Source organism: Chiloscyllium plagiosum, unplaced genomic scaffold (assembly GCF_037043375.1).
Source record: "Chiloscyllium plagiosum isolate Xiang-an unplaced genomic scaffold, Cpla_swu_hap1 HiC_scaffold_27, whole genome shotgun sequence".
NCBI classification, from domain to species: Eukaryota; Metazoa; Chordata; class Chondrichthyes; order Orectolobiformes; family Hemiscylliidae; genus Chiloscyllium; species Chiloscyllium plagiosum.
In genome coordinates this window covers 65,564,841-65,590,763 of record NW_028270165.1, presented here as the reverse complement: position 1 = coordinate 65,590,763, position 25,923 = coordinate 65,564,841, and the positions used below count along the sequence as shown (strand labels likewise).

The window sequence follows — 25,923 nt, the reverse complement described above, 5'->3', positions numbered from 1 at the left end:
CTATCTCTAAATGCACTTCTTTTAACAAATGTGAGCAAATGCCGTCCATATGAATCTTCTACAAGCAGTTAACTACCATGGATGAAAAACACAACTACATGTAATTCCCTGAATTAACAGTGTTGCTCTTTTTAACCAAACGAAACACATTGCCTATTCTCCAGTCTCCTGTGTCCTCTCTTGTGGCTAAAGAGATACAAGAATCTCTGACAAAGCCTCAGCAAATACCCCAGCCACCAAATCCTTCAATATCCTGGGAACATATCTAAACTGATATTTCACATCACACCCGAAACCTCCTCACTCCTAATCTTGAAAAGACCCAGAATATCAACATATTCCTCCCTAAATTTGCCATCATCTATCTCATTCTTACTTTGTGGATACGGATGCGAGATATTCACTAAAGACCTGACTCCCTTCCTCTAGCTTTCGTCATAAAATCCCTCCTTTGTCCTTGAGTCTGTTCACACTGAACTCTTGCTCTGAATGCAACAATACATCGCCCTGATCCTACTGGCCAACAACATTTTATGGTCTGTTTTAGCACTGATAATTCATCTGTTAATGTTTTCTCTGCTTCCTTCAAACCTCGCAATGGTCTTGTTTGATTTCAATGTTCTAAGCACGTGCTTCCTTTTCTCATTCTGACGAAACTTTTGATATCTCTTGTCATTTGCAATTTCCGAATCTTGCCGTCCTAACCTTTCTGCCTCACAGGAAGACGTTGATTCAGGTGTAGTTAAAAAATTGAAAAAACATTTGGACAGTTACATAACTAGGAAAAGTTCAGAGGGAATGGGACAACTGCAGGCAAATGGGACTGCTCTACTTTGGGAAAACTTGATCAGTTTTGACGAGTGGATCAAAAGGTCTGTTACCGTGATGTACGACTGTATGGTTCCACGTGATTCCGAATTCTGATCATTGACCTTTAAATGAATCCCACCTGACAAAATTACATTTCTTCTGAAAAGAATCACTTAAGCCTAATTTCTCCAGTTGACTATTCTAAAACATGAACCAGAGGACCTGTATGATCATTATTCTACCTACCTTGAACATACTGAACTTTGATCACTGTTCCCACATTGTCTTGCACTGAAACATTCACCGGAAACAGACAGAAATTGTTAAAAAAAAAACACAGCAGGTCTGGCAGTGTCTGTGGAGAACAAGCATAGTTAACGTTTCGGGTTCCCTGACCTCCTTCAGAATGGGCTTTGGCTCTGAAGCTGTTCATATATACGCTGGAGAATGTATAGGGACGGATGAATGAGTGAAAAATGGAGTGAGGTGTGACAATGAGAGATGAAAATATTTGGATAGACAAAGGATTGATAAAAGGCTCGTTGGGAATGTTATTAAATTGGAAAAGAAAGCAGAAAAGATTTACAATGCTGTAATCTAAACTGGATTGTTTGTGTTGCCAGGAATGGTTGGATAGGCTGGGACTGATTTCTCCCCGGATTGTAGGTGACTGATGGATGACATTGTAAAGCTTTACAATATCACGATTGACATACATAACGTGAGTATCCAAGGCTTTTCAATCACCAGGGTGGAGGAAACCAAACACACAGTGCATAAGTTCAAGGTGAGAGGGGACAGATTTACAAGGGAACTGAGTGTAGCTTTTTCACATGATTCATGTTTGGAATGAGCTGCCAGAGGAAGCGGTGGAGGCTTTTTGCATTTCTAATCCAAACAATGTGAATGGGATACCTTTATCCCAAGCATTTGGGTAACCCTGACAGTACGCTCATAAACGTGATCTACGGGGTCTGATGCCACCTTTCCAAGGCTCCCTTGGATTCAGGAAGGTACGCATTTTATTTAAGGTGCTGCATGCAGAATTTATCCATGACTTCCTTAAATACTGCGGAGCAAAATTGGAGACTTGGTCTCACTGAATCTCTCTAGGTTACCCATACTGGGTAAAGAAAGGTACCAACTCCTCCACCACCCTTTTTGCCTTAACACACCAATATGGAAATACCTCCCGAAATCTGATAGCCACATCCATTACAGTGAGCAAGCAATGGTTCCCACTTCTGGTTTTATGGAGAGGACATACACAATCATTCATAACCCACGTGATGTGTTCTTAGAATGCGCGGTAATTGGCAGCAAATGCACTAGTTTGATTACTGCCTGTGGCTCACCCTACTATGCACCTCTGAAATGTATGGCAAAGTGTACACATCCTTCTGCAGTCCAGGTCAACAGAAGTGCTTTGGTACCATAGCCTGTGTCTTGATCACACGAGGTGACCTCCTCCTGGTAATTCATTGCTCCCCATAATATTTTCCGAGTTACTCAGGGAGAGAGGAAGAGGGACAGGGCAGACAGGCACACGACAAAGGGAAAGAGTGAGAGACAGTGAGGGATCAGAAGGAGGAGGAGAGGAAGGGATAAAGCGTGGGGGAGAGGGTGTGGGGAACGGCAGACATGTAGAGAGATATGGAGCAGGGGACAGATGAAGGAAGAACGAGGTGAGAGTGGGACAGGGAGAGGGAGAGAGAGAGATGGAGGAGTGAGGAGGAGAGAAGAAGAAGGGAGAGAGAGCAAGAGAGATGAGAAATGTCTCTGTCCCAATTACTCCCTTGTGTTAAAACTGATATAACACCACCCTCTGCTGGACTGCCAACGCCACTGCATAGGAGAAGCTGCAGCGTGAAAGCCATCAAGCGGACCATCAGAGAGAGAGAAAGAGAGCGACCAACTCACAGCAGCATAGAGATACAGAAAGACAACCATCTATATTGATGTGCACACCGGTACCCACGACACTTACGCACATACGCTTCGCACAGATGCAGGCACACAGACATGCACACACTAGTGAGATGATTGCAATTTTACTTCGGGTTCCATCAGAGTGAAAGATGTTTATGTTGAAAAACCTATGAGTTTCTTCTGCAATGTCGAATTGATTTATATTTGGGCTGTTTCCTGATATTGTACACCTTAAATCGAAAATTTGCTGGCAACTGTATTCTGGCCCCTCCCTGTGAATTACAATTCTATGTAATTTATTGAGTCAGATTCTAAGTGACGGAACAATTTAATATTTGAAGGGCTCAGGCCAACACTGGGTCTGTTCATCTCCTTCTGCTCATATCACAGGGGCAAGATTGATTGAACAAAAGTTCTACAAGCGCAGGTTTGAAGGTCAGGCAGCATGCAAGAATGATTCCTGAAGAAGGGCTCATGCCCGAAACGTCGATTCTCCTGCTCCTCGGATGCTGCCTGACCTGCTGCGCTTTTCCAGCAACACATTTTCAGCTCTGATCTGCAGCATCTGCAGACCTCACTTTCTCATGGAAGAATAAAGTATCATTGAAACCTGGGAAATTCACTGGCTTGAATGCTTTATCCAAGAAAAAATATCTGCCGCTTCTGGACTGGTATTGGTTGGCATTGTCTCACTTGGAATATAAGAGGAGGACGGGGTTGGGGGAGGGGGTAGAGAGAGGAAGCGAGAGAACTTCCAAGCCTTTGACTCTCGCATGTTTTAGTTTATTGTTTCGTTCAAACTTCCCTCCCGGATAAAGTGTATCTCATTGTAGGCAGGAACACACACTCGTACAAACACAACAAAATGCAAAGACACACATATGGAAACTCGCATCAACATGGCCATCAGTTTAGTTTCGTTTAGTTTGCATTACAGCATGGAAACAGGCCCTTCGGCCCAACAAGACCACACCGACCCGCCGAAGCGTAACCCACCCATGCCCCTACATTTACCCCTTACCTAACACTACGGGCAATTTACCATGGCCAATTCACCTCATCTGCACATCTTTGGACTGTGGGAGGAAACCGGAGCACCCGGAGGAAACCCACGCAGACACGGGGAGAACGTACAATCTCCACACAGTCAGTCGCCTGAGGTGGGGTAGAGAGAGGAAGCGAGAGAACTTCCAAGCCTTTGACTCTCGCATTTTTTAGTTTATTGTTTCATTCAAACTTCCCTCCCGGATAAAGTGTATCTCACTGCAGGCAGATACAGACACACTGGTACAAACACAACAAAATGCAAAGACACACATATGGAAACTCGCATCAACATGACCATCAGTGTTATATCACTTTGAACAAAAGGGATGACTGAGAGAAAGTGGGGAATGGTTTAACCCTATTTCAACAGATTCAACATCTAAAACAAACAGAGACTCCACTGCAAAGAGACACAGTCACAGATATCGTCTCTGGATGTGTTCTCTTTTTTTGTATCTCTGTCTCTACTTTTCGGTTCTGTCTTTCTCACCCACCACTCCCTGCTTGTTTACACCTTAAAATATTACCTTACACATTTCTCACTCTCACACATGCCGTGCCTCAATTCATAGCCTTCTGAAGTTTCCTCCTTTCTGTCCGTTCAAAATTAACACCTCGCCCCCACTCCCACACCCACCCCGCGCCAAAATTGTGCTTCCACAATTTGTCCCATTCGCAACTTTGGCGATCCACACCAAACATGCCCCTCCAAACAGAGCATGCATCACACCCTTTGCAGTGTCCCACACCTGCACGCTGTTCTTACAGTGGTAGCTTCAACAACGCCTCCATGTCATTTCGGGGGAGTGGCAACCAGAACTGTGTGTCATCTTCCAAATGTGGCCGAATTAAAGTTCGACAACACACAACCTGACTGCATAAAAAGTATACCACGTATTTTCCGACTAATGCAGGAAACCTTGTCATATGCCTCCTTGCTTACCTTACCCACCTCCGTTGCTTCCTTTACAGAAAAGCAGATTGTAAGCCACGATCCTTCTGTATGTTAACTTTCCAAGTTCCCTTCCATTTCCTGTGTACTTCCCTCCTGCAATCGGCTTTCCAACGTATTGGCCGAAGCACAGATATTCTCATATTCAGAGATGCAGTTGTACAAGCACAGCTAATTACAACCACTCTCACTTACTCACTGACACTCACACACATACACTTGGCACTGACATCAACAAACGGACTCAGAATCCCAAAACAAACTTGCAATCACTGCATTTTTATTGATGAATTGTGTCCTACATTTTGCACATCACTTTCAGAAATATTCCCAGTTCATGGACAGAACATTTCATTCAATAAACAGCAAAACAGCACTTCATAGAATTCTTTGGCTTGACAAGTTTAAAAGCCTCCTTCATTCGGTATGAGAAAGCAAAGCAATTTCACATGGAATTTCCTCAATACCTCATTGACAGGACACAGGACCATCGTCCACTATTGTGACTTCAAAAGTACACACTGAGAAATGAATTACGTAATATATGCACACATAAAAATAACTTCGATGCACCCTATTTATACCCACTTTTAACTCATTAAAACACACAACATGCAATTTTTCAGATATATTTCAAATGTATATATATGCAAATATATACATTTCAATGCCAAAGTACATGCTGCTGAATTACAACCAGTTGCAGCTTATATTGAGAAAAATATTTTGGAGATTCAAAACGATAGTCGGCGACTTCTCGCAATATTAGGACGTCCCATGTTGAAATCGCTTCTAAAATCTACCTGAAATGATAAAGAAAATAATTTGAGTCCACGCATTCAAGTCGCCTCTGGATCGATTCACAGCACATGAATCTACCAATCCCTAGCTGAAACTCTCACTCCATGGAGTAGGGACAAGACTAATTCTGCCTCTGCAAGGTCAGACTGATGACGGGCCATATTTGGAAGTCACATTGACATGTTTATCTATCTGTGTGTTTAGCTGATGCAAACGACAGCCTGGAAATTACTCTGAAGATTAGAGAGATATGTGCAGCAAGTGATCACTGGGCCAATATTTATTCTACAATCAACAAGCTCACTCAAAATATTATATAATGATCATCGCCTCTGGTTTGTGCGAATATTGGCTGGGCAATATCCTAAATGATAGTAGTTATGAAATGTTCAAAAGTATATCATTGGCCATGCACGATTTTGCAGGTGAGATGTTGATTGAAATTGCAAGATAAACAAATATCTATGGTTTCTTTCGCACTCCTAAAACAATTTAATAGATCTCTGTGAAACAATAAAAGTTGCTTTCTTCATTAATTTAAACAATCCTCACGAAAGTATTCAATGTTTAACTCAAAAATAAATGTCAAGTTTTCCATGATGATTTTCAACATTACATAGTGCTCAAGATATTTCAGAATTTTGCTGAAAGCCAAGGCATCCCATTCTTTCCTCTGCATCAGAAACATTGGAACTCAGAGGGAAACGTCGCAATTGTGGGTTTGATGCGTACGTTGTAAAAGTTTGGATCGCAATTCCAGTGCATGTCAACAGTGAAGGCGCCACCGATATGCGAGTTATCAGGGGAAGTCAGATGTATTTTCTGATTGCACAACAGAGGTAACATGGCAACGGCTGTATCATAGTTCTATCGAATCATGCAGTGCAGGGAAGTTCATTTGGCCATTCGTAATCAGAAACAAACAACGGGAATTGCTAGAAAAACCCAGCATGTCTGGACACATGTTTGGAACACATCAAAGTTAAAGTTACAGGCCCGGTGACCCTTCTTCAAAGAAACACAGGAGCTTGGTTGTTAGTGTGGTGACTGTTACATGTTACAGGAGAGTTCTCACAACAGTAATTAAACAACTCTCTGTGAAAAAGGAGAGAAGGTGAAGAATAATGGAAGCGGATAACTGGGTTCCAAGGAACATTGGAGCAGTTTTTCTTTTCCAAAATTCCATTCGAAATCACTAAAATGGTTAAGCAGCTGATCAGATAGTCTGGGTTTCAAAGGCAACCGTGAGTTATTGTCATTTTTAATGTTCAGCTTAAGGAGACGTATTCTTCTTCGGGAATGGGTGTGAGTGCAGTTCCTGAAAACAACCACATCCAACGCACGTCTCTTTGCACATTACAAGTAAAGGTCCGAGGCTCTGTATTCCCTGTGAGCTACAAGAGATAAACCGTTCAAACTGTTGAGCACGTAAAACCCCATCTTTCATATTCTCCATACAGCCAGTTGATGACGCATTGAAACAGCAATTTTGTAGATATGTAATTCCAAAATTGGATGAAGATCAGCGATTCGAAGAACTGACAAAACGCAGTGTATGATGAATCGCATCGAATTCATTTTTAAAGACGGTTCTTTATGCTTTTGAAATAAAAATCGTTCTCCAATAATACATTGCTTTCTCAGTGACAAGCTGTGGAAATGAGGCACAGGTTTGGACGTTGTTCTAGGATTTTCAGTAAATATAATATTATCATGGAATGGAAAGGAATTATGGCAGTGTGAATGCACAGAAAGGTGGTTAAAGATGTGAGTATCTGTTATTCGACTCACCGAGTGAACAAAGACCACTGTCATCATCTGTAAGTGTGAGGGTGTTCATCAGGATCACTGTCCAATTGTAACTTTCCATCATGACAGTCTGCATCTTCAGTCTCAACATCGTCATACTCACCACGAATTCGACCTGGAGAGAAAGATGAGCATCACTGATACAAATTGAAATACACAACAACGATAACTAGAAAACGAGACGAATGTCTCAGATAAGGCAAGTGCTGGAAACTGAGACCAGAAGAGTTAGGTCATAATTCTGAAGTTACGGAATGAGCAGAGTTGATGCAAATTGGGATTGTTTTCTGTGGAAATGAGAAGTTGAAAGGTTATCTGATTGAATTATTCAAGATAATAACCCGGATAAGACAGGTAACATAAAGTAAACTACTTCAACTGATTAGACTATTTTAGCTCGAGAGGTGTTATACACAGAATTAATGCCAGACCGTTCAGGGAAGATGTCAAGAAAGGATAAAGCTGTACAGGGTTTGGAAATATATTTCCCAAAAATTAGCTGATGTCTGATCAATTCTTAATTTTAAATGTGGCCGAGATTATTGTTGATCAAAGGTATTTATGGACATGCTTCAAAGGTAGGGAGCTGGATTTCGGCCACACCATAGTTTGGAATTATCTCATTGAAAGGAGGAAGAGTTACGAAGGGCTGAGAGACCTACCGCTGTATCTGTCTTGCAACTGATTGACTTGGAGCTGAGCATGCAGAGTTGCTGGCATGCCTGCGATGAGTCATGAAATGATGACGACTGTAGTTGGGGAAGACAGGAAGGAACATCTCTCTATGGTGGAGAGATCAATGACCAAAGGCCATACATTTCAGAAAAGTGATGGGAGAATTAAACAGGAAATCTTGGACTTTCTGCCAGGAAGGGTGATAGAGGCAAAACACGCTCAAAAAAGTATTCAGTGATGCACTTGCAATGTCAAGACATACAAGGCTGTGGGCCAAGGTGTGCTGGAAAAATGCGATTAGAATGATAACCTGGTTGTTTTTGTAATGTTCAGCTGAAGGAGACGTATTCTTCTTCGGGAATGGGTGTGAGTGCAGTTCCTGAAAGCAACGACATCGAACGCACGTCTCTTTGCACATTACAAGTTGAGGTCATAGGCTCTATAATCTCTGTGAGCAACAAGACAGCCGGACAGACCATGCCCATGATCATGTGGTATCAAAACAGCGATTTTCTCTTTAACCAACATTCCAGTGGTCACACTACCTTGTGAGGGTTGCAATCGTTAAGTTTTGGACAGCTTAGAAGGTGTTGGACGAAAATTAATTGAGAGAAAGTGATGGTATACACACCTGGAATGCTGTTGGATTTCACCTCAAGATTTTCAGATCCGGGATTATTGTCAGTCAAGTTGTGGCTGGTGTAGTATTCAATGCGATTGAGTGAGTCAATGGAAGCATAAATTACTAAAAATAAAAATGGAGAGTTACTTTCAAACTCGAATTCCAAGAGAAGCCATGATCAATAAGATTTAGAATGAGGCAAATATTCTTCAACCAGAGGCTTGCGAATCTATGGAACACAGATGGCTATTGAGGCCAAACAGTGTGTATTTAAAACAGAAATACAAAGATTATTGATTAATAAGGGGATAAAACATCCAAGGAGAAGGCAAATCAAAGTGGTTGAGAACCACATCAGCCCTTATTGAATGGCAGAATAGACTCGATGAGCCAAATGATCTAATCCTGATCCTGTATGTCGTAGACTTAAGGACTATAGTTGAAGGTTTAATGTTATTAATTGTAGGGTGACAACAGAAAGTATTGTTCTTTAATCGTGCCTGTAGAAATATCTGGAATAATGTCAAGTGAACCCACTGCGGGAAGGAATATGATATAAGATCTAAGAGCAGGAGTACTCCATCTGACCGTTCCAGCCAGTTCCGCCGTTCAATAAGATCATAACTGATCTTTTCGTGGCTTCAGTTCGACTTACTCACGATTTTAACGTTCAAAACATTATTCACCCCAGTTCTAAAGACATCTGATGAGGCAGGGAATTCCATAAATTCTCAATCCTGTGGGTGAAAATGTTCCTCCTCAATTTAGTCCTAAATCTGCTATCTCTACTTTTCAGGCCATGTCCGTTCAAATAATAGTCATTTCTAATTTTATTCCAACAAAAATGGATAATTTCACATTTATCATCTACCAGACATTTTCTTTCCATTCATTTACACTGTATCTGAACACCTGCAAAGTTTCAGAGTCATGTGCACACTTTCAGCACCACTCATCTTCTGTGATTCATCATATTTGTTTATACATTGATTCCTCAATTTTGCTTCCGCTCTTTGGTGCTGTGTAATCCATACTTACTGCAAAAGTTATATTATTTTAAAATCAATGACGAATTGATTAGTTGTCCAGCCATCTGAAGGGGTCAGGGTGAAACCAGGGTAGAAGTGAAATTGATAGTTCTGTTTGCCTTTTCAAATGCATGCCAGAAATAATCTATCAGGAATGTAGGCCAGTGGGAATTATCATATTGAAATTCTTCATCTCACGAAATGCGGACAGAGACACAGTTAATGAGATAGCTTCCCACACACGACGACTGTGTTTTAACTAATAATCATGTTCATTCAGTCATTGATCATGGAAGACTGCAAATTAAATGGAAGCTACACTTATCCAGTCATGATTCACTATACAATAGGAAATATATACCTGGTCCATGTTTGTGATCAGTCCTCTTTCCAGGGGGAATATTCTCAATTTCTTCATAAATTCCTTGGTACAAACCAAGGCGTGAGCCTCTGCCACCAAGGTAAAGTTCTGTTGAATAAACAATAGACTGGTCAGCATTTGTAGCTGAACACTCGCAGAAACAAGGTGTTTATATCTGAAGAACCAGGAGAGAGAAGAACGAGTTCACACAATGCTGTAGATTAGAATCTTCACACAACGTTAACTTATCGCTGAAGGGAGAACATCTTGGAAAAACAAGTGAACAGGCCATGATTAATTTCCATGTCACATCAGTTACCGATCCTAGTATGTTAAACAGAAAGAGCGAGATTTTCTTGTTGGTACAAATATGGGTATTTTGTTCTAATTTTGCTGATTCAAATATTTGTTCAAGAAAATTCTCAGCTCGCAATGGTGCATGTGAGTGAAGATGTTGAGTGCAGAAAATGAAACTCTTTAATGCAATGAACAAATGAAAATGTGATTAAACTATATTTTTTTAAAAACTTGATAACATTGAGGAGATGACAAATTAATGCTCAAGATACAGTGGCGCTTACCAAAAAGGTTGATAACTATGTTGTTAGAATTGGACTACTTTCATTAAACAATTGCATAGTTATGACAATTAGGTAAAAACCAAAACGGGACAAGAATGGAATAAGGTGTACCTTGATGACATTGATCGTGATAGACTAAGTGCATAGCATTTATGGCTATATGTAAACGAAAATTAAGAGCACGTGAAAGGGTAGAAAATGATTGTTATTGGTGTTAATTGTCATTGCCAACTAGTGGAAAATGGTTCCCAGGCAAACGCTTTTAAATTACTGTGCAAAGTACAGAAGTATCATTTGCTTAGTCAATGGAAGCCATTTGTTTCCTTCCTGAAAGTTCCCTTAAAAGGACCCTTCATCCTCTCAATGATCTTGGGTTGTGGTAGCAGCACCCAGACACTGAAGAACCATAAATGAACAGTAACTAATGAAGAAATATTTAGAGGCAGTCTGCAAATAACTCAATGAAACGGAGACATATTGTTGCCATCATTGACCTGCTCTGGAATGTCATGTCTATGTTAATTGAAAGATAAGAAAGTGCAGTCTTTATATTTCTTTCCCAATGATAATGACTGTAGCAACGCCACATTACACCTTAATTCAGTTTCTCTCCAAATATATTGAACTACTTGATGCATACTTCACACAGTTAGAATATTCTTTTAACTACTATTTACAGTTTTGATGCAATTATCTGAGTGTTTATTAAAACTAGCGTTTCATTGGGCAAAGTCCCTCGAAATACACAGAACCCAAGAGGTGACGCACAATCGTGACAATCTCAGTCAAACGGTGGAAAAGTGCAATAAAATTCTACAGCCCCGAGAACATATGCAACAGGGAAAGTGACGCAGTGTTAGCTCAGTCGGTAGATATGATGCTTACCTTTCATTTGCAATTTTCTCTGCATGACCACCAGTAATGCGACCAACTCACAGATTAACAAGACTCCCAAAGATGAACAGACGACAACAGGCATGGAAATAGACGGGCTTTCCTGCCCTTAAAAGAGGGAGTACAAATGGGTTTAGCATAGTTAAGGTCTGCCATGGAAAATTGTAAATAATCATCATTAAGGAAACAATGACACTCGCATCCAAATCGTGAAAATGCCAACAGCATCAATGTCACTTTTCAGGAAAGTAACGCGAACACAAATACTAATAATAATATCTTTCATAAATACCCGCAGGTGGAGGTGAAGGGGAGACCGTCACCAACTCGGATCCTGTGGAACAGAAAGTACGAATAATTATAAAGGGCAATGTAACTTAGCAAATCAAATAGTTGCCCTGATTTTTAACATTAATGCCGCACGTCAGTCAGCATCAATCTTACCAGAGCACTTTACACTGGCAATTTCCTTGTGGTTACACTTGCTTTTAGCTGGAGCTGCGGAGAGACAGTCCAACAGAGAGAATTCTCTTCCCTTACACTTCACATCATTCTGCCAGATAACATCTTTCTCCTGCGAGAGAGCGGCCTCATCTCGGGCTGACAGAGCGAAGCCACATCCCAGCTCTCTGCAGACAACATTAGCATCAGTTATATCCCAGGAATTGCCACACAACGTTCCCCAGCGTTTATCGCACATGATTTCCACTCTTCCAGAACAGTTGCTGCTTCCTCCACGCACGTGCACACTGTCTTGCGTATCTGTGGTACAGAACTGATTATTATTGAATGCAGTGCAAAGCAGAATCTCCAAGAATTGGCACATAGAGAAAGAAGACGCACCTAATTGTTGATGGCAGTAAGTTGAACTGAGGGTCTGCTCCTTTGTCACATTGCTCTCTGTTGGAAGGAGAAAGATGCTCAATCTATTGGGAATTCATGCTTGAAATGACACCCGAACATTGAGAAGGCTTGTCATGTTACCTGAACAAACTACACCAGCATCTTCCCGGTGTTGACAGTCGTGTTGACCCCACGGATCTGTGTGACATTGCCACAGTGTCGACTCGTGTGACAGACACTCCATCTCATCGAGCCAAATAGTTCCCGTTCCTGCTCCGAATGACTGAGCGTCGTACTCAACATACTGGAACGCACCACAGTGCAGCTGTTTACAAATCACTTTGGCAACGTGTGGATCCAATGTGTCTGAACACACTGTTCCCCAGGTCCCATTGTAGAACACCTCCACTCTTCCCTCACAGCCATGCTTTCCATTCACCAGCCGCAGCACCTTGTGTTCTGTTCAAACAATAACAGATATCCAGAATGTTAGATTGTTCATATCGCTGGTGTGTCCTGTGATTGCCGAAACGAGCAGGATGCATGATATGAACAAAGGTAATTGCTGGAGAAACTCAACAGAATCTGTGAAGAGAGAAAGCACAGACAAATCTCCAGGTCCAGTGACGCGTATTCTGAATTGAGGAAGTGTCTCTGGACATGAAACGTTGTCTCTTTGTCTCGACGGATGCTGCTAGACATATGAGATTTTCCAGAAATTTTCCTTTTTTGTTTTCGATTCGCTGCATCCGCGGATCGTTGTGTTCAGTTTTCTTCATGACACATATTGCAATGAAAAAAGGAGTGAGCCAAATGTGTATCGTGCATGGAGTTTAGAAGGACTTGACCAAGGCACTACTAGAATCTGGCGAACTGTTTGAGAACCCGAAATGGTCGAGAAGCAGAAACTGACAGAAAACAGAAAGCCTGTGTTAAAGTTAAATTGTCCACTTTGCAGAAGTGACGATCCACTGGAACTGGTTCTGATATCATGGCTGTTCAATTATATATATATATATATATAGATAGATAGATATGCAATCACTTTTAATTTTGTATCACCAGGGAAGTTTCAAACTGCTCAGTTGGAAGCAAATTACGGAATCTTTTTACCGTTCTGAAAAATCATGAAAACCGCAAGTGCACAGTAATAAACAGGCAGTACAGGTCTGATACAATTGTACAGGAGCTATGTCTGATACAGTGAAGTCTGCTCGGAAACATAAAGAAAAAAAAAATCACTCCTTCATTTTCGAGCCACAAATAGTTCGATAGACACACGAACATGTCTCATATTTCTGGTGGCTCGTTACAAAAGTAAAGATCATAAATTTGGAATTCATTTTTAGCAAACCCTTTATGACAATCAGGGCAATATTGACATCCACTTGGAGTCGTGACAACAGATCAAAAATGACACTTTTCATGACAAACGCGACGTGTATCAATAGAAGATTTAAAAAACTGACAGAAAAGCAAGTTAGATTAGAGAAACGAATTGTTCTTTCACTTTTTGTGTACATGTAAGTGTCAGAGATCGTTTCTTTAAATTACTGCCGCTGCTCTACATTCCTTCGAGTTCAGTGAACATACGTCAGCATGACGTCTCACCTACAACATTCGAGCAAATTAAAAGCATTGAAGAATGGCCTCACCCGAGCACATAATTCTCACATCCTCTTTATGAGAACAGTCGTCTTGGTGACCCAATGGTACTGAAGGACATTCCCAGAGAAATGACTCGTTTCCAGAACACTTCACATCCTTCCACCAAATGTGGCCTGAGCCCGGTCCAGAGGAGGAAGGGGGTGTCATATCCAGTGCTTTTCCACAACCCAGTTGTTTACAAACGACTTCAGCGTCTACCACATCCCATGAATCATCACAAACTGAGCCCCATATTCCATTGTAGTAAATCTCCACTCGACCAGCACAAGGGCTTCCACCATCTGACAGCCTTAACTGAAAGTGATCTGTGAAAGAATTACACATTTAATGCACATTCCCTTCATCACTCAGGGCAACATAGTGTATAGATACAGGAAAGAGCGTTTTAAATGTTCTCATGAGAAATACTTATTGTGCTGAAACTTAATTTCTTGCAAAATTAATCGATCAAGTGTAACCTTTTAGCAAGAATGGACAGCACAGAAATGTTTCAAAATATCTTATTGCACCTGGTACTGCCAGGTTAAGTTTCCCTTTCTATATTGAACATTCCGAGAAATATTTTGCAAACAGTTGCATTTGTGCTTTCTCTTCCTGTCACTCCATTTATGTCTGTCCACGTGTTACTTTGTCTAATGCTCAACCTATTTTATAGTGCACATAACTGTACGTTTATCCAATATAAATACCGTCTCAGCTTTCATTCATCAGCGCACATGAGAATACTATACCTTACGAGAATATAACTGAAAGACAACATATATATTAGCATGACAGCAATAGCACTTTGAGTAGTTGTAGAAGTGTAAATACTGAAAGGGGACGAAAAGTCATTTCAGGTTATTATCACGTGTACTTAGATACAAAGGTCCAGAACTAATTCACAGAATCACGGATTTAAGAAGTCTTCAGCACAGAGAAAGAACCTTCGGCCTACCAATTTTGTTTCTGTCAAAAACAAGCTTCTAAATATTTTAATCTCATTTCCCAGCACTTGGGTTCGTCCTTAACTCCTTCGCATCACAAGTGCACATCTAAATATATCTTAGATTTCCCTAACGTTTCTGCCTCTACCACATTTACAGGCAGTGAGTTCCAGACTACTCCCCCGCCCCAAGTGGATGAAAAAGAATATCCTCAGGTCCCTCTGAACCTTCTGTCCATCACCTTAACTCTATGCCGCAAGGTAAGCAATTGCATAACATAGGGGAAAGATTCCTTCTTGCTTATTATACACCTCAATCCTGCCCATACTCAGTCGCCTCTGTTCAAAGGAAATGAATCCAAATCTGGCCAAGTTGTCTTCATAGCTAAATGTTGTTCATCTCAAGAAAATCTCTCAGACGTTGCCCACTGCATTGTCTCCATTACTGTCAAATCCATCCTCTGATATGGATTCCTTAACTGCACACAGTTTTCTGCTCTGGTCTAAATCATGCTTCTTGCAGTTTGAGAATAAACTTGTTCGCCCTTAAAACACTGTCTTCAGCTTCTAACGAACCATTTTATGATCTTTATAGAGGAAAAGTGAAGCTTCCATCACGTCAACAGCATAACAGATGTTTGTAATTTATTCTGCACAATGGAATTTTTGACAACTTGTGCGCTGGACCTGACACGAGAGGAGACCTTCCCTGAGCTCACTGCTTGCAAACTGCTTTTCTGATTGATCACAAGTCACACAGTTGCTTATATCTACCGCACAGCATTCCAATGTTGTTGCAATGTCCCCGGTTGTAATTCGAGATGAGTACTTTACACACATTCACCAAGAAGCCATTGCCTAGACATTTCAATGAGCATGAAAGCGTTCCTTCAGGGTCTCATCACCATCCCGAGATACATAACGCACAACGACTCCCAAAATATTATATAATTCCAGTGCGGCGACTTCGCATGTGAAACATCTCAAGACATTTGTTTTGTATGGAATCCATCTCTCGTGCATTATCTACAAAATTCAAACTGCGCTTTCAGTCTCTGCAATGCTGCACAAGATCAAAAGTTTCTCAGAGAAGATAAAAAGCTCTACTAATTGAAAGAAATGCGGTCATTTCAAGTAATGGAGTCCTAGAGATGTCCAGCACAGAAACAAACCCTTCAGTCCAACTCCTCCATGTCAATCACGTATTCTAAATTAATCCACTCCTATTTGACAACATTCCGCACACATATCTCTAAACCCTTCCTATTTATTCACAAATCCAGATGACTTTTAAATGTTGTAACTCTACTATCCTCCAACACCTCACTGTCAAGATATTTCATACGTACAACCTCTTTTGTGACAAACATTGTCCCTCAGTTCCATTAGAAATCTTTTCGCCTTACTTTTAACCTCTGCCCTCCAGATTCGGATTTCACTATCCTGGGGACAATGCCTTGTCTATTCACCTTATGCATGCCCCTCCTGATATAATAAACTTCTGTCAGGTCTCCCTTCAGCCTCTGACCATCCAGGGAAAAACGCCCCAGTCTGTTTATCTTCTCCCAAAAAGTCAATCCTTCCAACTCTGGTAACATCACTGCAAATCTTTTCTGAATTCTTTCAAGTTTCCCAGCATTGTTCTTCTAAAAGGGTGGCCAGAATGATACACATAAGTCCAAAAGTGGCCAACCAATGTACAGCCACAGCATGACTTTCGAACTCTTGTATTCAGTGGCACGGATCAATTAATGTAAGAGTACCAATCACCTTCTTCACTGCACTGACTCTCCATGCCTCCATTTTCAATGCACTTCGAGTCTGCACACCGAGGTCTCATTGTTTGGCAACAATCCCCAGGACCTTACCATTAAAAGTATAATTTGTGCACGTGTGTCAACTGTACTTTTGGGTTAAGAAACTGTAATTAGATTCCTGATTAGATTAGATTTCTTAGAGTGTGGAAACAGGCCCTTCGGCCCAACAAGTCCACACCGACCCTCTGAAGAGCAACCCACCCACACTCATTCCCCTACATTTACCCCTTCACCTAACACTACAGGCAATTTAACATGGCTAATTCACCTATACTGCATATCTTTGGACTGTGAGAGGAAACCAGAGCACCCGGAGGAAACTCACGCAGAAACGGGGAGAATGTGCAAACTCCACTCAGACAGTTTCCTGAGGCGGGAATTGAACCCGGGTTTCTGGCGCTGTGAGGCAGCAGTGCTATCCACTGTCCCAGCCTGCCGCCCCTTAAGATTAGATTAGATTAGATTCCCTACATTGTGGAAAGTGACCCTTTGGACCAACCAGTCCACACCGACCCTCCGACGTTTAACGCACCCAAACCCATTTCCCTCTGACTAATGCAAATAACACTCTGTGCAATTTAGCATAGCCAATTCACCTGACCTGCCACGTAATGCTTGTATCTCACAACAAAATGGTGTCAATTTCTCATATTCATCCATCTGCAACCGCCGCCCACCTCAGATCTGCTTTCATCCCAGAGATGAATAAATGGTTTCAGTGGCACTGACAAGCAAGTGGTGTACATTCTCAATTTACTCAGCAGATGAATATTTGTCTTGATATATCTGAGCCGGTTTAAATGGGAAGAGTCTACTTACCTGAACAGAGGACCCCTACGCTACTGCCTTCGATGTCAGACGAATTCAATGTGTTGGAGATCCTGCAGTCCTGGAGCTGTGATTCATGTCCATGACATTGGACAACATGTACCCACGCATCACCATCACTCTCCCCGTACTTTGAAGAATTATATATTTCTAAGGCATAACCGCATCCCAGCTGTCTGCAGACAACGTTGGCATCATTCTTATCCCACACGGTGTCATGCACTCCGCCCCAGCTTCCATGAGAGTAAACTTCAACTCGGCCATCACAGCGGCTTTCTCCATTCACTAGTCTTAGCGCCCAATTTTCATCTGTAAAATAAGAGTTACTGAGAACAGCGATTGAAATGAACACAGATATTCGAGAACTGACAATCACAGGAAAATGTATGATTTGCAATCATAAAGATATTTTGTCCATTTACTTTTTCAAATACTTTCATCATGTCATTACATTTCTTCTGAAAACTAATTGAGAGGGGCGTGGAAATAAAAGTGCTGCTATTCTGGCATTCGTTGAAAATAAAGTCTCGTCTTTAGCTAGCGACCCCATTCATTCAGGCCGACTGTCAGTCTGCAGATGCTACTCGTAGGCTTTGACCATTTATATGTTACCACTACTCTCATGGTTGACGGCAGAGCATGTTGCACTGAGCAAATGACCCGCAACATGACTGAGACAACGGTCAAGAAGATAATGGAAATTGAGGAACAAGTCTGTTTGAGAATTATGACATTCAAAACACTTGTGAAAATTTGGGATAGCACATAAATTTTAAAACGTGATGCTGTCACTCACTAACGTAACTGCCAATATTCTCCATTTTCTTTTGAAAATTGTCTCCACGCTATGGATACGTCAAAATCTTTTATTAGAAGGTATGAATACATCTGATTTCTGTGGCGCCATTTGTGCAGATTCTGATACTCCCTGCCAGGAGTTGAGGGCAGAATGTCATGTCGTAAAAATGTTGACACGAGTAATTCAGATGCTTTATGCATTCTCTGGAGGAATGTTGGAAAATTTATGCTCTGGAATTGGAGCCCAGTTTCAGCTCGTGAACAGGGAAACTATGAAGAAATATTGAAAACACAACTCATGCAGCTCCTAATGTTTGTCAGGAAATCAAATCTGGTTTCCACATTTGATCTGCCCGACAAGGTCTTCAGGCTCATAAAAGAGTGACAAAATCATAACTAAAGGCCTGTAAAACCAACTTAGTTAAAATGAAATCAGGCATCAGCACAAATCCTGGCCTCACCAGTCACATCTCCGTTCCCTGAATGACTAAGTATCAGAATAATAATCGTTCAAATGTTCGTGAAATATTCCAAATCTAACAGTCAAACGATCATCAATTCTCCTAACAACTCATCTGGCTAATACTTTTCCTTATGGAAGGACATCTGCCGGTCTAACCTTTACTGACTGACATACGACTGCGGATTATTAACCATATAGTTGAAAGGTAATGACTTCCTGAAGTGAACTAGTGCACCAGTTGAACTCAGATTAATCAGAAAAGGCCTACAGGCCATCGGCTCAAAAATGACATTCAATTCAGGTATAAATAAAATAATTACAAACTTTAAGTAGACAGAAACACTGTTTAGCGAAAGAACAATTGCTGTAAAGGACACACCCGAGCAGATGACATTGGCCATATTTCCATGTAAACAGTTGAAGCTTTCCCCATGTGAAACTGGACAGTTCCACAATCGTCGCTCGTTTCCATGGCATTCATAGTTTTCCTTCCACACTGGTCGGGCTCCCCTCCCAAATCGAGCATCTCTCGGGATCGACTTTATAGTCCCGCAAAAAAGGTGTTCACAGACCACATTGGCGTCTTGTAAGTCAAAGTAATCACCGCACAGCGTTCCCCACTGCTCTCCATGCAGGACCTCCACTCGCCCAGAGCACCTGTTCTCCCCACCAACCAATCGGGGCCCATTGTTTCCTGTTTTGGATCAAATAAACAAACAAACGTTTGCAAATATCCACGCACTTGTTCAAGATTCAAAAGAGAAAATAAATCGAATCTCATCCTCCATTGCCCAATACAACACATGACAGTTACAATGTCTTTAAAATAATTACGATTATTTCATGAAACTCTTTCCACTATTCACATTTAAAGGGTATTCCCAAGATAGTGATTATGATCATTTACCTCAGTCCTGGAAAACCTATGAAACGAGGGTGTAAAGGTTGACTTGATGCAGTCCATAGTTTGATAACAGCAGTGTACTTTTGGTCCCGATTGCTCGTGCAGGTTAGATTGACTTTTGCAATCATGCAGTAATGCTTAACCCAATTTACTGATGAATAGGTGGCCGCATTCTTGTTAGAGAGATGTGGTTGATGGTGATTTAACCTGATGGTCACTATTCATCAGCCGAGGGTTGAGTTCAGAAGGTGAGGACCATCAAGGCAACTTCAGATTGTGGGGGTAATGAACCAACGCTGATGGCATTACCTTATATCAAAGACCAGCCATTCAACCCACTGAGGTAGCCGATTCCATCACGGTGTTACAATACAGTGCAGCTAACGAGGCGAATGTATTAAATAATTATTTTTGAAGGCAATTTATGAAACATGGGCAACAAATGAGTCTACAGGTTTGAGGCAATTGAGATACTTATAATGTTGAATAATATTTTGTACAGTAAGATATTGATTGTCTAGGTGACCAAATCATTACCAGTGCATCAGATGCTGGCTGCAATATGCAGTTTCAATAATATTAACCTTTATTCTCCCATCGAACCTACAGTAATGAAATCAATTATAATCTGTGAAAGTGTACCGTTTGGTAGAATGTGACATGGACTTTCCCGAATTTGCATTGAGATGCAGAGTAACACTTCAAAATTAGCCCCTGGTACCATGCATCAATGTTTTCAAACCATTATTCATGACATCTCCCAATTTCAGTAGAGCATGCAAAGAGAACAGAACAGATAAGTACGTGACAGATGAAACTTTAAGCAAAGAAGTTTGAGGCAGTATATTTTGGCAGCCTGGAAAATGACTTACAGCGTGCATTTAGATGTTTTCACCTTTTCCCTCTTCATGTTGTGAATAAGTGCACTTTGACAGAAGTGCTGGAGCTTCAAAAGCTGAGATACATCAAGTTGACAGAATACTTGGTAGAGGAGTCAGCAATGCAACTTAAACTTAAATTTAAGAATAGAAGAATTTAGGGCAGAAAGAGAGAAATAATTCCTTTGCGTTTGGGAAGATAGGAAAACATTGTTTATAATTATGTGGAACACATAATTGACAAAGTGTGTCCTGGCTCTTGAGGAGATGCATACTCGAAGAGATACGCGAACAGGCTTCTATTTTCGACTAATGTGTATTGGACAGGTTATGGATCATATTGAAGCAATGAAGCTGGAACACATAGAGGTGTACGAGAATATTACTTGATGAACAAAGCAGCAAACGAAAGAAATTACTGACCTGCCAATTGATCATCGAAAGAGTAACAGGCAATAATGTTACAATTTGGGACAAAAGGTGCAGTTTTACATATTGGAATGCAATGAATCAGACTGTTGACAAAGTGCATACCATGCAAAATATAACGTGTTACCAAGGCAAGATAAATTTACAGCAACGTGAAAGTTCTGAGATTGAGAAGGGTCGCAAGGAAGGGACAGAACGGTGAATAAATTACCATGATAATATCTATCAGCCAACGAGTGTTTGTGAGCTGGAACTTCTTGCTGAAAAAGTTGTTGTCAAGAGTGATCTTCAATGATGTCATACAGTCTGTTTGTATTGTTAAAAAATATAATCGGGTCAGGGAGATTCAGAAAATAAACAATTGTCTTGTCATAACTTTAATTGTGTGAGGTTCACATCAATGTATCTGTATCGACCAACGATTCATATTATCCTCCATGAGCGACGTTTAGTCAACGTCGACACTAAAGTGTATTGACTGTGGACAGTTGAAGAAATGTCTTTCCCAATCCAAACGCAAACGTTTTAAAATGTTTAAATTTTCAATAATTTCGTGTATATTTTACCTCATCACTCTTGTGCCAGAGAATATGAGAACCTTGAGGATTAGGTGAGATTTGTCACGGTCAAAGCAATGTCAGGAATGCCAGCGACATTACTCTTACACACATTAAGCGGAAATGTGTCTTTTTCTTCAGGTAAGCTTGTACTCACCTGAACATATCAGGGTGACATTGTTGTGTCCAGTGCAATCCTGGTGCGTGGTTGAAGACCGAGGGCACTTCCCCAGCTGAGTCTCATTGCCCGTACATTGAAACACCTCGGTAGCCGTGAGAACAGCACTGCCTCCAGAATGCATCGAGCTTGAAACAGACACCGCGACTCCACAATGAAGCTGCGCACAGGCAACATTGGCGGTTTTCAAATCCCATTCAAGCCCACACATTGTTTTCCAGGTGTCACCGAACTGAACCTCCAGTCTGCCAAAGCATTGGGAATTTTGAGGTACCAATCTCGGAGCTCTGTGATCTGAGATATTTTAAAAAAGCACAGAATACAGAAATTTATAGAAACAGTGACTTAGATTATTTTCTGATAAACATTTATGTGATTAATTTTAGGTCTGGCATTTCTGGAAATAAATTGTTCCTACAATCAGTTTGCTGCCCTGTCGATCTCATTCATGCTCAGCCATAACCCTGACCCTCAGCTGTTCAGACAGAAAGCAACTTTCAACCTGAAGATAAGTGACAGAAAGTGATTCTGCCAGCCAGCACAATGTCTCATCTCAGTATGCATTGGGTTGTAAATGTGATCATTCCTGCAGCGCAGTTCTCTCAATGTGTCTTCAAGTGGCATTACAATGGACACCTGTCGTGCCCCTTTACCGGATTGGAAACGGTAACGGGAATTCACCTCTCCCATTCGCTTCAAATATTCACGCATTATATTATGAAACCGAATGAATTGGGCGTTTTTTAATTATCATGTTAATAATATTTGGATAGTTGTCACTGTGTTATCATATCCCTTTCTGGTTTCAGGCAGCTCCGGCTTGTGATAAAGCTCCAAAGAAATGGTAATAGATTTTTACCTGAACAGACGACACCAGCATCATTGACGTTTGAGTAGCTGTAGTGATCCCATTGCTGTGATTGACACTCCTTCAGAGCGCGCTCGGTCCCGCTGCACTGAACATTCCAGGTCACAATGGGTCCGGATCGTCGTCCAAAGTGAGCCTCGCCCGGGGCAGAGATCGCAGTCCCGCAGTCCAGCTCCCGACACACAACTGCGGCATCCGGCAGGTCCCAAAGATCATGATCGACTGTCCCCCACTGTCCCCTGTAGTGAATCTCCACTCGGCCAGCGCAAGGACTGCCCCCATTCTCAAGTCTCAGCCTCACCGTCTCTGTAAAACACCGAAATGGTAATCAAAGTGAATACTGCGCAATTGTGAAAGCTCCAATTGCTGTCTGCATTCCCAGCTCAGAATGCAATGAGAGTGATGGCATGGCAAAAGAAATGCATGCTATCGCAATGTAACTCACAATACGTATTGTGGATGGTGAAATGCCATTTTAGAAGTGATGCTCACTCACAGAGAGCGAGGGTCAGAAAAATGTTTCCACAGAAACAATTCCTCTAAACTGGCCTAGGTGAGGAGATTTTTTATTACTCATTCATGACATATGGGCGCAATGAATGGCAAGAAAAACACAACTGATCCTCCGTGCGAACATCTGAAAATGAAACAGTACTTCCGCCTGTCACAGCCCGAAATATTGTGGGATGTATGGTCATGTGAGCACAATGTCACAGCTCAATAGTGAGTGAAATGGTTTATATACATTGCTGAAAGCAGCACTGTGTGTGTAACTGAATTTTCACAGTATCCCCATGTGTTGTCTCGATCTGAGAATGGCAATGTGCGTAGGAACTGATCCTTAACACTCTGCTCCCCAGCAATCCTGAAATGAGAGACCTTCAGAAGTCATGCAACCCCATTAGTTTTGAACAGACAGCTGTTCAACATGAATTTTAAGGCAAGGAGATTCTTAGCACAACTTCGTTCTTGAACAGAATCATCAGAATATAGGAAATCGACTCCATATAAAAGGAGCATGCAGTTACCTTTACTATCGGCCTGAGTGTCAGCAAGTCTGCCTGAAATAGAGGGATAAAAATTCAATTTAGCACGTAGAAATAAATTAGACAAATGCAAAAATGCGGGCAATAATTATCATTAGTTTGCCAAATAATCATATTTTACACAGAGGGTGGTAAGCATCTGGAATAAGCTGCGAGTGGAAATGATTTAGGCGGGTACAGTAACAACACTTAAAAGATATTCGGACAGCTACATGGATAGGGATAGTTGAGAACGATATGAGTCAAGTGAAGAGAAATGGATTTGACATTTGTGGATTAACATTTGATCAGCCTGGACCAGTTTGGGACAAAGGCCCGATGTCCATACTGTGACTCTGTATGATATCTGGAAAGTTCAAATCCTCATTTCATGCAATGGTGATAAAAGCAGGAAATATAATTACTGCAATTATCAAATATTGTCTGTTTTCTTCTAAATTTGACCAAATTGTTTCCACACAGAGAGACACGCTGCCAACTCTCTGACTGGTCTGCTCGTCACTCCATTGCTATCTTCCTCAACATTGTGATGATCCCTGTAAAGAGCGACAATACTCCCCAGTTACCAAAGCAAGGCACCCCCGTCCAAAGTTTTCAGCATTTTAGAACTTTGAGTCGATCAGCAATACTGAAATAAACAATGGCTAACAGTGCTTAGTCAGCAACCAACCCCCGAAAGTATATTTATTTTTTTCAGTGTTTACCATCTTTAATATACGGCTTTATTATGTTCCCCTATCTACATGGCGACAGCATTACGAGATTCACTCATCAACAATATCCAGCAGGAATTATCCATTTCCCTAAATCTGGAACAGGAAGTTTTATGATGGATTGAAAAAAGAAGATCAACATGTAACTGTCCACAAACCATTCTACGGTCACAACAGAGGAAGAAGGTCATTCTGTCCAAGGGGCCGATGCTACCTCTTTGAACACACTGCTTAATGTGTTTCAATGTCTATCGTCATTGCCAACAAAGTATCACTCTCAGTATTTTTAACCCACGTTCAACTCCACTGGGGACATGATGGTGATGAACCCGCTTTAAACTTTTTGTAAGTGTTTACTGGTTGGCGAACGTGGTGCCACTGTTTAAGAAGGGTGGTAAGGGCACGCCAGGGAACTATAGACCAGTGAGCCTGAGGCAGTGGTGGGCAAGTTGTTGGAGGGAATCCTGAGGGGCAGGATGTACATGTATTTGGAAAGGCAAGGACTGATTAGGAATAGTCAACATGGCTTTATGCATGGGATATCATGTCTCACAAACTTGATTGAGTTTTTTGAAGAAGTAACAAAGAAGATTGATGACGGCAGAGCGGTCGATGTCATCTGTATGGACTTCATTAAGGCGTTCGACAAGGTTCTCTATGGGAGACTGTTTTAGCAAGGTTAGATCTCACGGAATACAGGGAGAACTAGCCATTTGGATACAGATCTGGCTCAAAGGTAGTAGACAGAGGGTCGTGTTGGAGGGTTGTTTTTCAGACTGGAGGCCTGTGACCAGTGGAGTGCCACAAGGATCGGTGTTGGGTCCTCTACTTTTTTTGTCGTTTACATAAACGATTTGGATGCGAGCATAAGAGGTACAGTCAGTAAGTTTGCAGATGATACTAAAATGGGAGGTGTCGTGGACAGCGAAGAGTGTTACTTCAGCTTACAACAGACTCTTGACCAGATGGGCAAATGGGCTGAGAAGTGGCAGATGGAGTTTAATTCAGATAAAAGCGAGATGCTGCATTTTGGGAAAGCAAATCTCCGCAGGACTTATACACTTAATGGTAAGGTCCGAGGGAGTGCTGTTGAACAAAGAGAACTTGGAGTGCAGGTTGATAGGTCCTTGAAAGTGGAGTCGCAGATAGATAGGATAGTGAAGAATGCGTTTGGTTTGCTTTCCTTTACTGGTCAAGGTATTGGTACAGGAATTGGGAGGTCATGTTGCGGCTGTACAGGACATTGGTTAGGCCACTGTTGAAATATTGCGTGCAATTCTGGTCTCCTTTCTATCGTAAAGATGTTGTGAAACTTGAAAGGGTTCAGAAAAGATTTACAAGGATGTTGCCAGGGTTGGAGGGTCTGAGCTACAGGGAGAGGCTAAACAGACTGGGGCTGTTTTCCCTGGAGCGTCGGATGCTCCAGGTGACTTTATAGACGTTTACAAAATTATGAGGGACATGGAGAGAATAAACATGCAAAGTCTTTTCCCTGGGGT

At 41.4% G+C, this 25,923-nt stretch overlaps 1 protein-coding gene across 1 annotated transcript in view; it reads right to left on the bottom strand.

The window, feature by feature from the left end:
* Window positions 1-7,353: 7,353 nt before the first annotated feature.
* Window positions 7,354-25,923, bottom strand: part of LOC148144496 (scavenger receptor cysteine-rich type 1 protein M130-like) — a 45,272-nt gene continuing 26,702 nt past the window's right edge. Inside the window, exons 5-16 of the mRNA XM_087975353.1 lie at window positions 23,694-23,726; window positions 22,657-22,971; window positions 21,777-22,091; window positions 19,231-19,545; window positions 17,582-17,899; window positions 14,008-14,325; window positions 12,471-12,811; window positions 11,954-12,284; window positions 11,501-11,617; window positions 10,035-10,142; window positions 8,655-8,768; window positions 7,354-7,463 (exon numbers count right to left, since the gene is read on the bottom strand). Coding sequence (XP_087831479.1) covers window positions 7,354-7,463; window positions 8,655-8,768; window positions 10,035-10,142; window positions 11,501-11,617; window positions 11,954-12,284; window positions 12,471-12,811; window positions 14,008-14,325; window positions 17,582-17,899; window positions 19,231-19,545; window positions 21,777-22,091; window positions 22,657-22,971; window positions 23,694-23,726 — 2,735 coding nt within the window. The remainder of the gene's footprint in view (window positions 7,464-8,654; window positions 8,769-10,034; window positions 10,143-11,500; window positions 11,618-11,953; window positions 12,285-12,470; window positions 12,812-14,007; window positions 14,326-17,581; window positions 17,900-19,230; window positions 19,546-21,776; window positions 22,092-22,656; window positions 22,972-23,693; window positions 23,727-25,923) is intronic.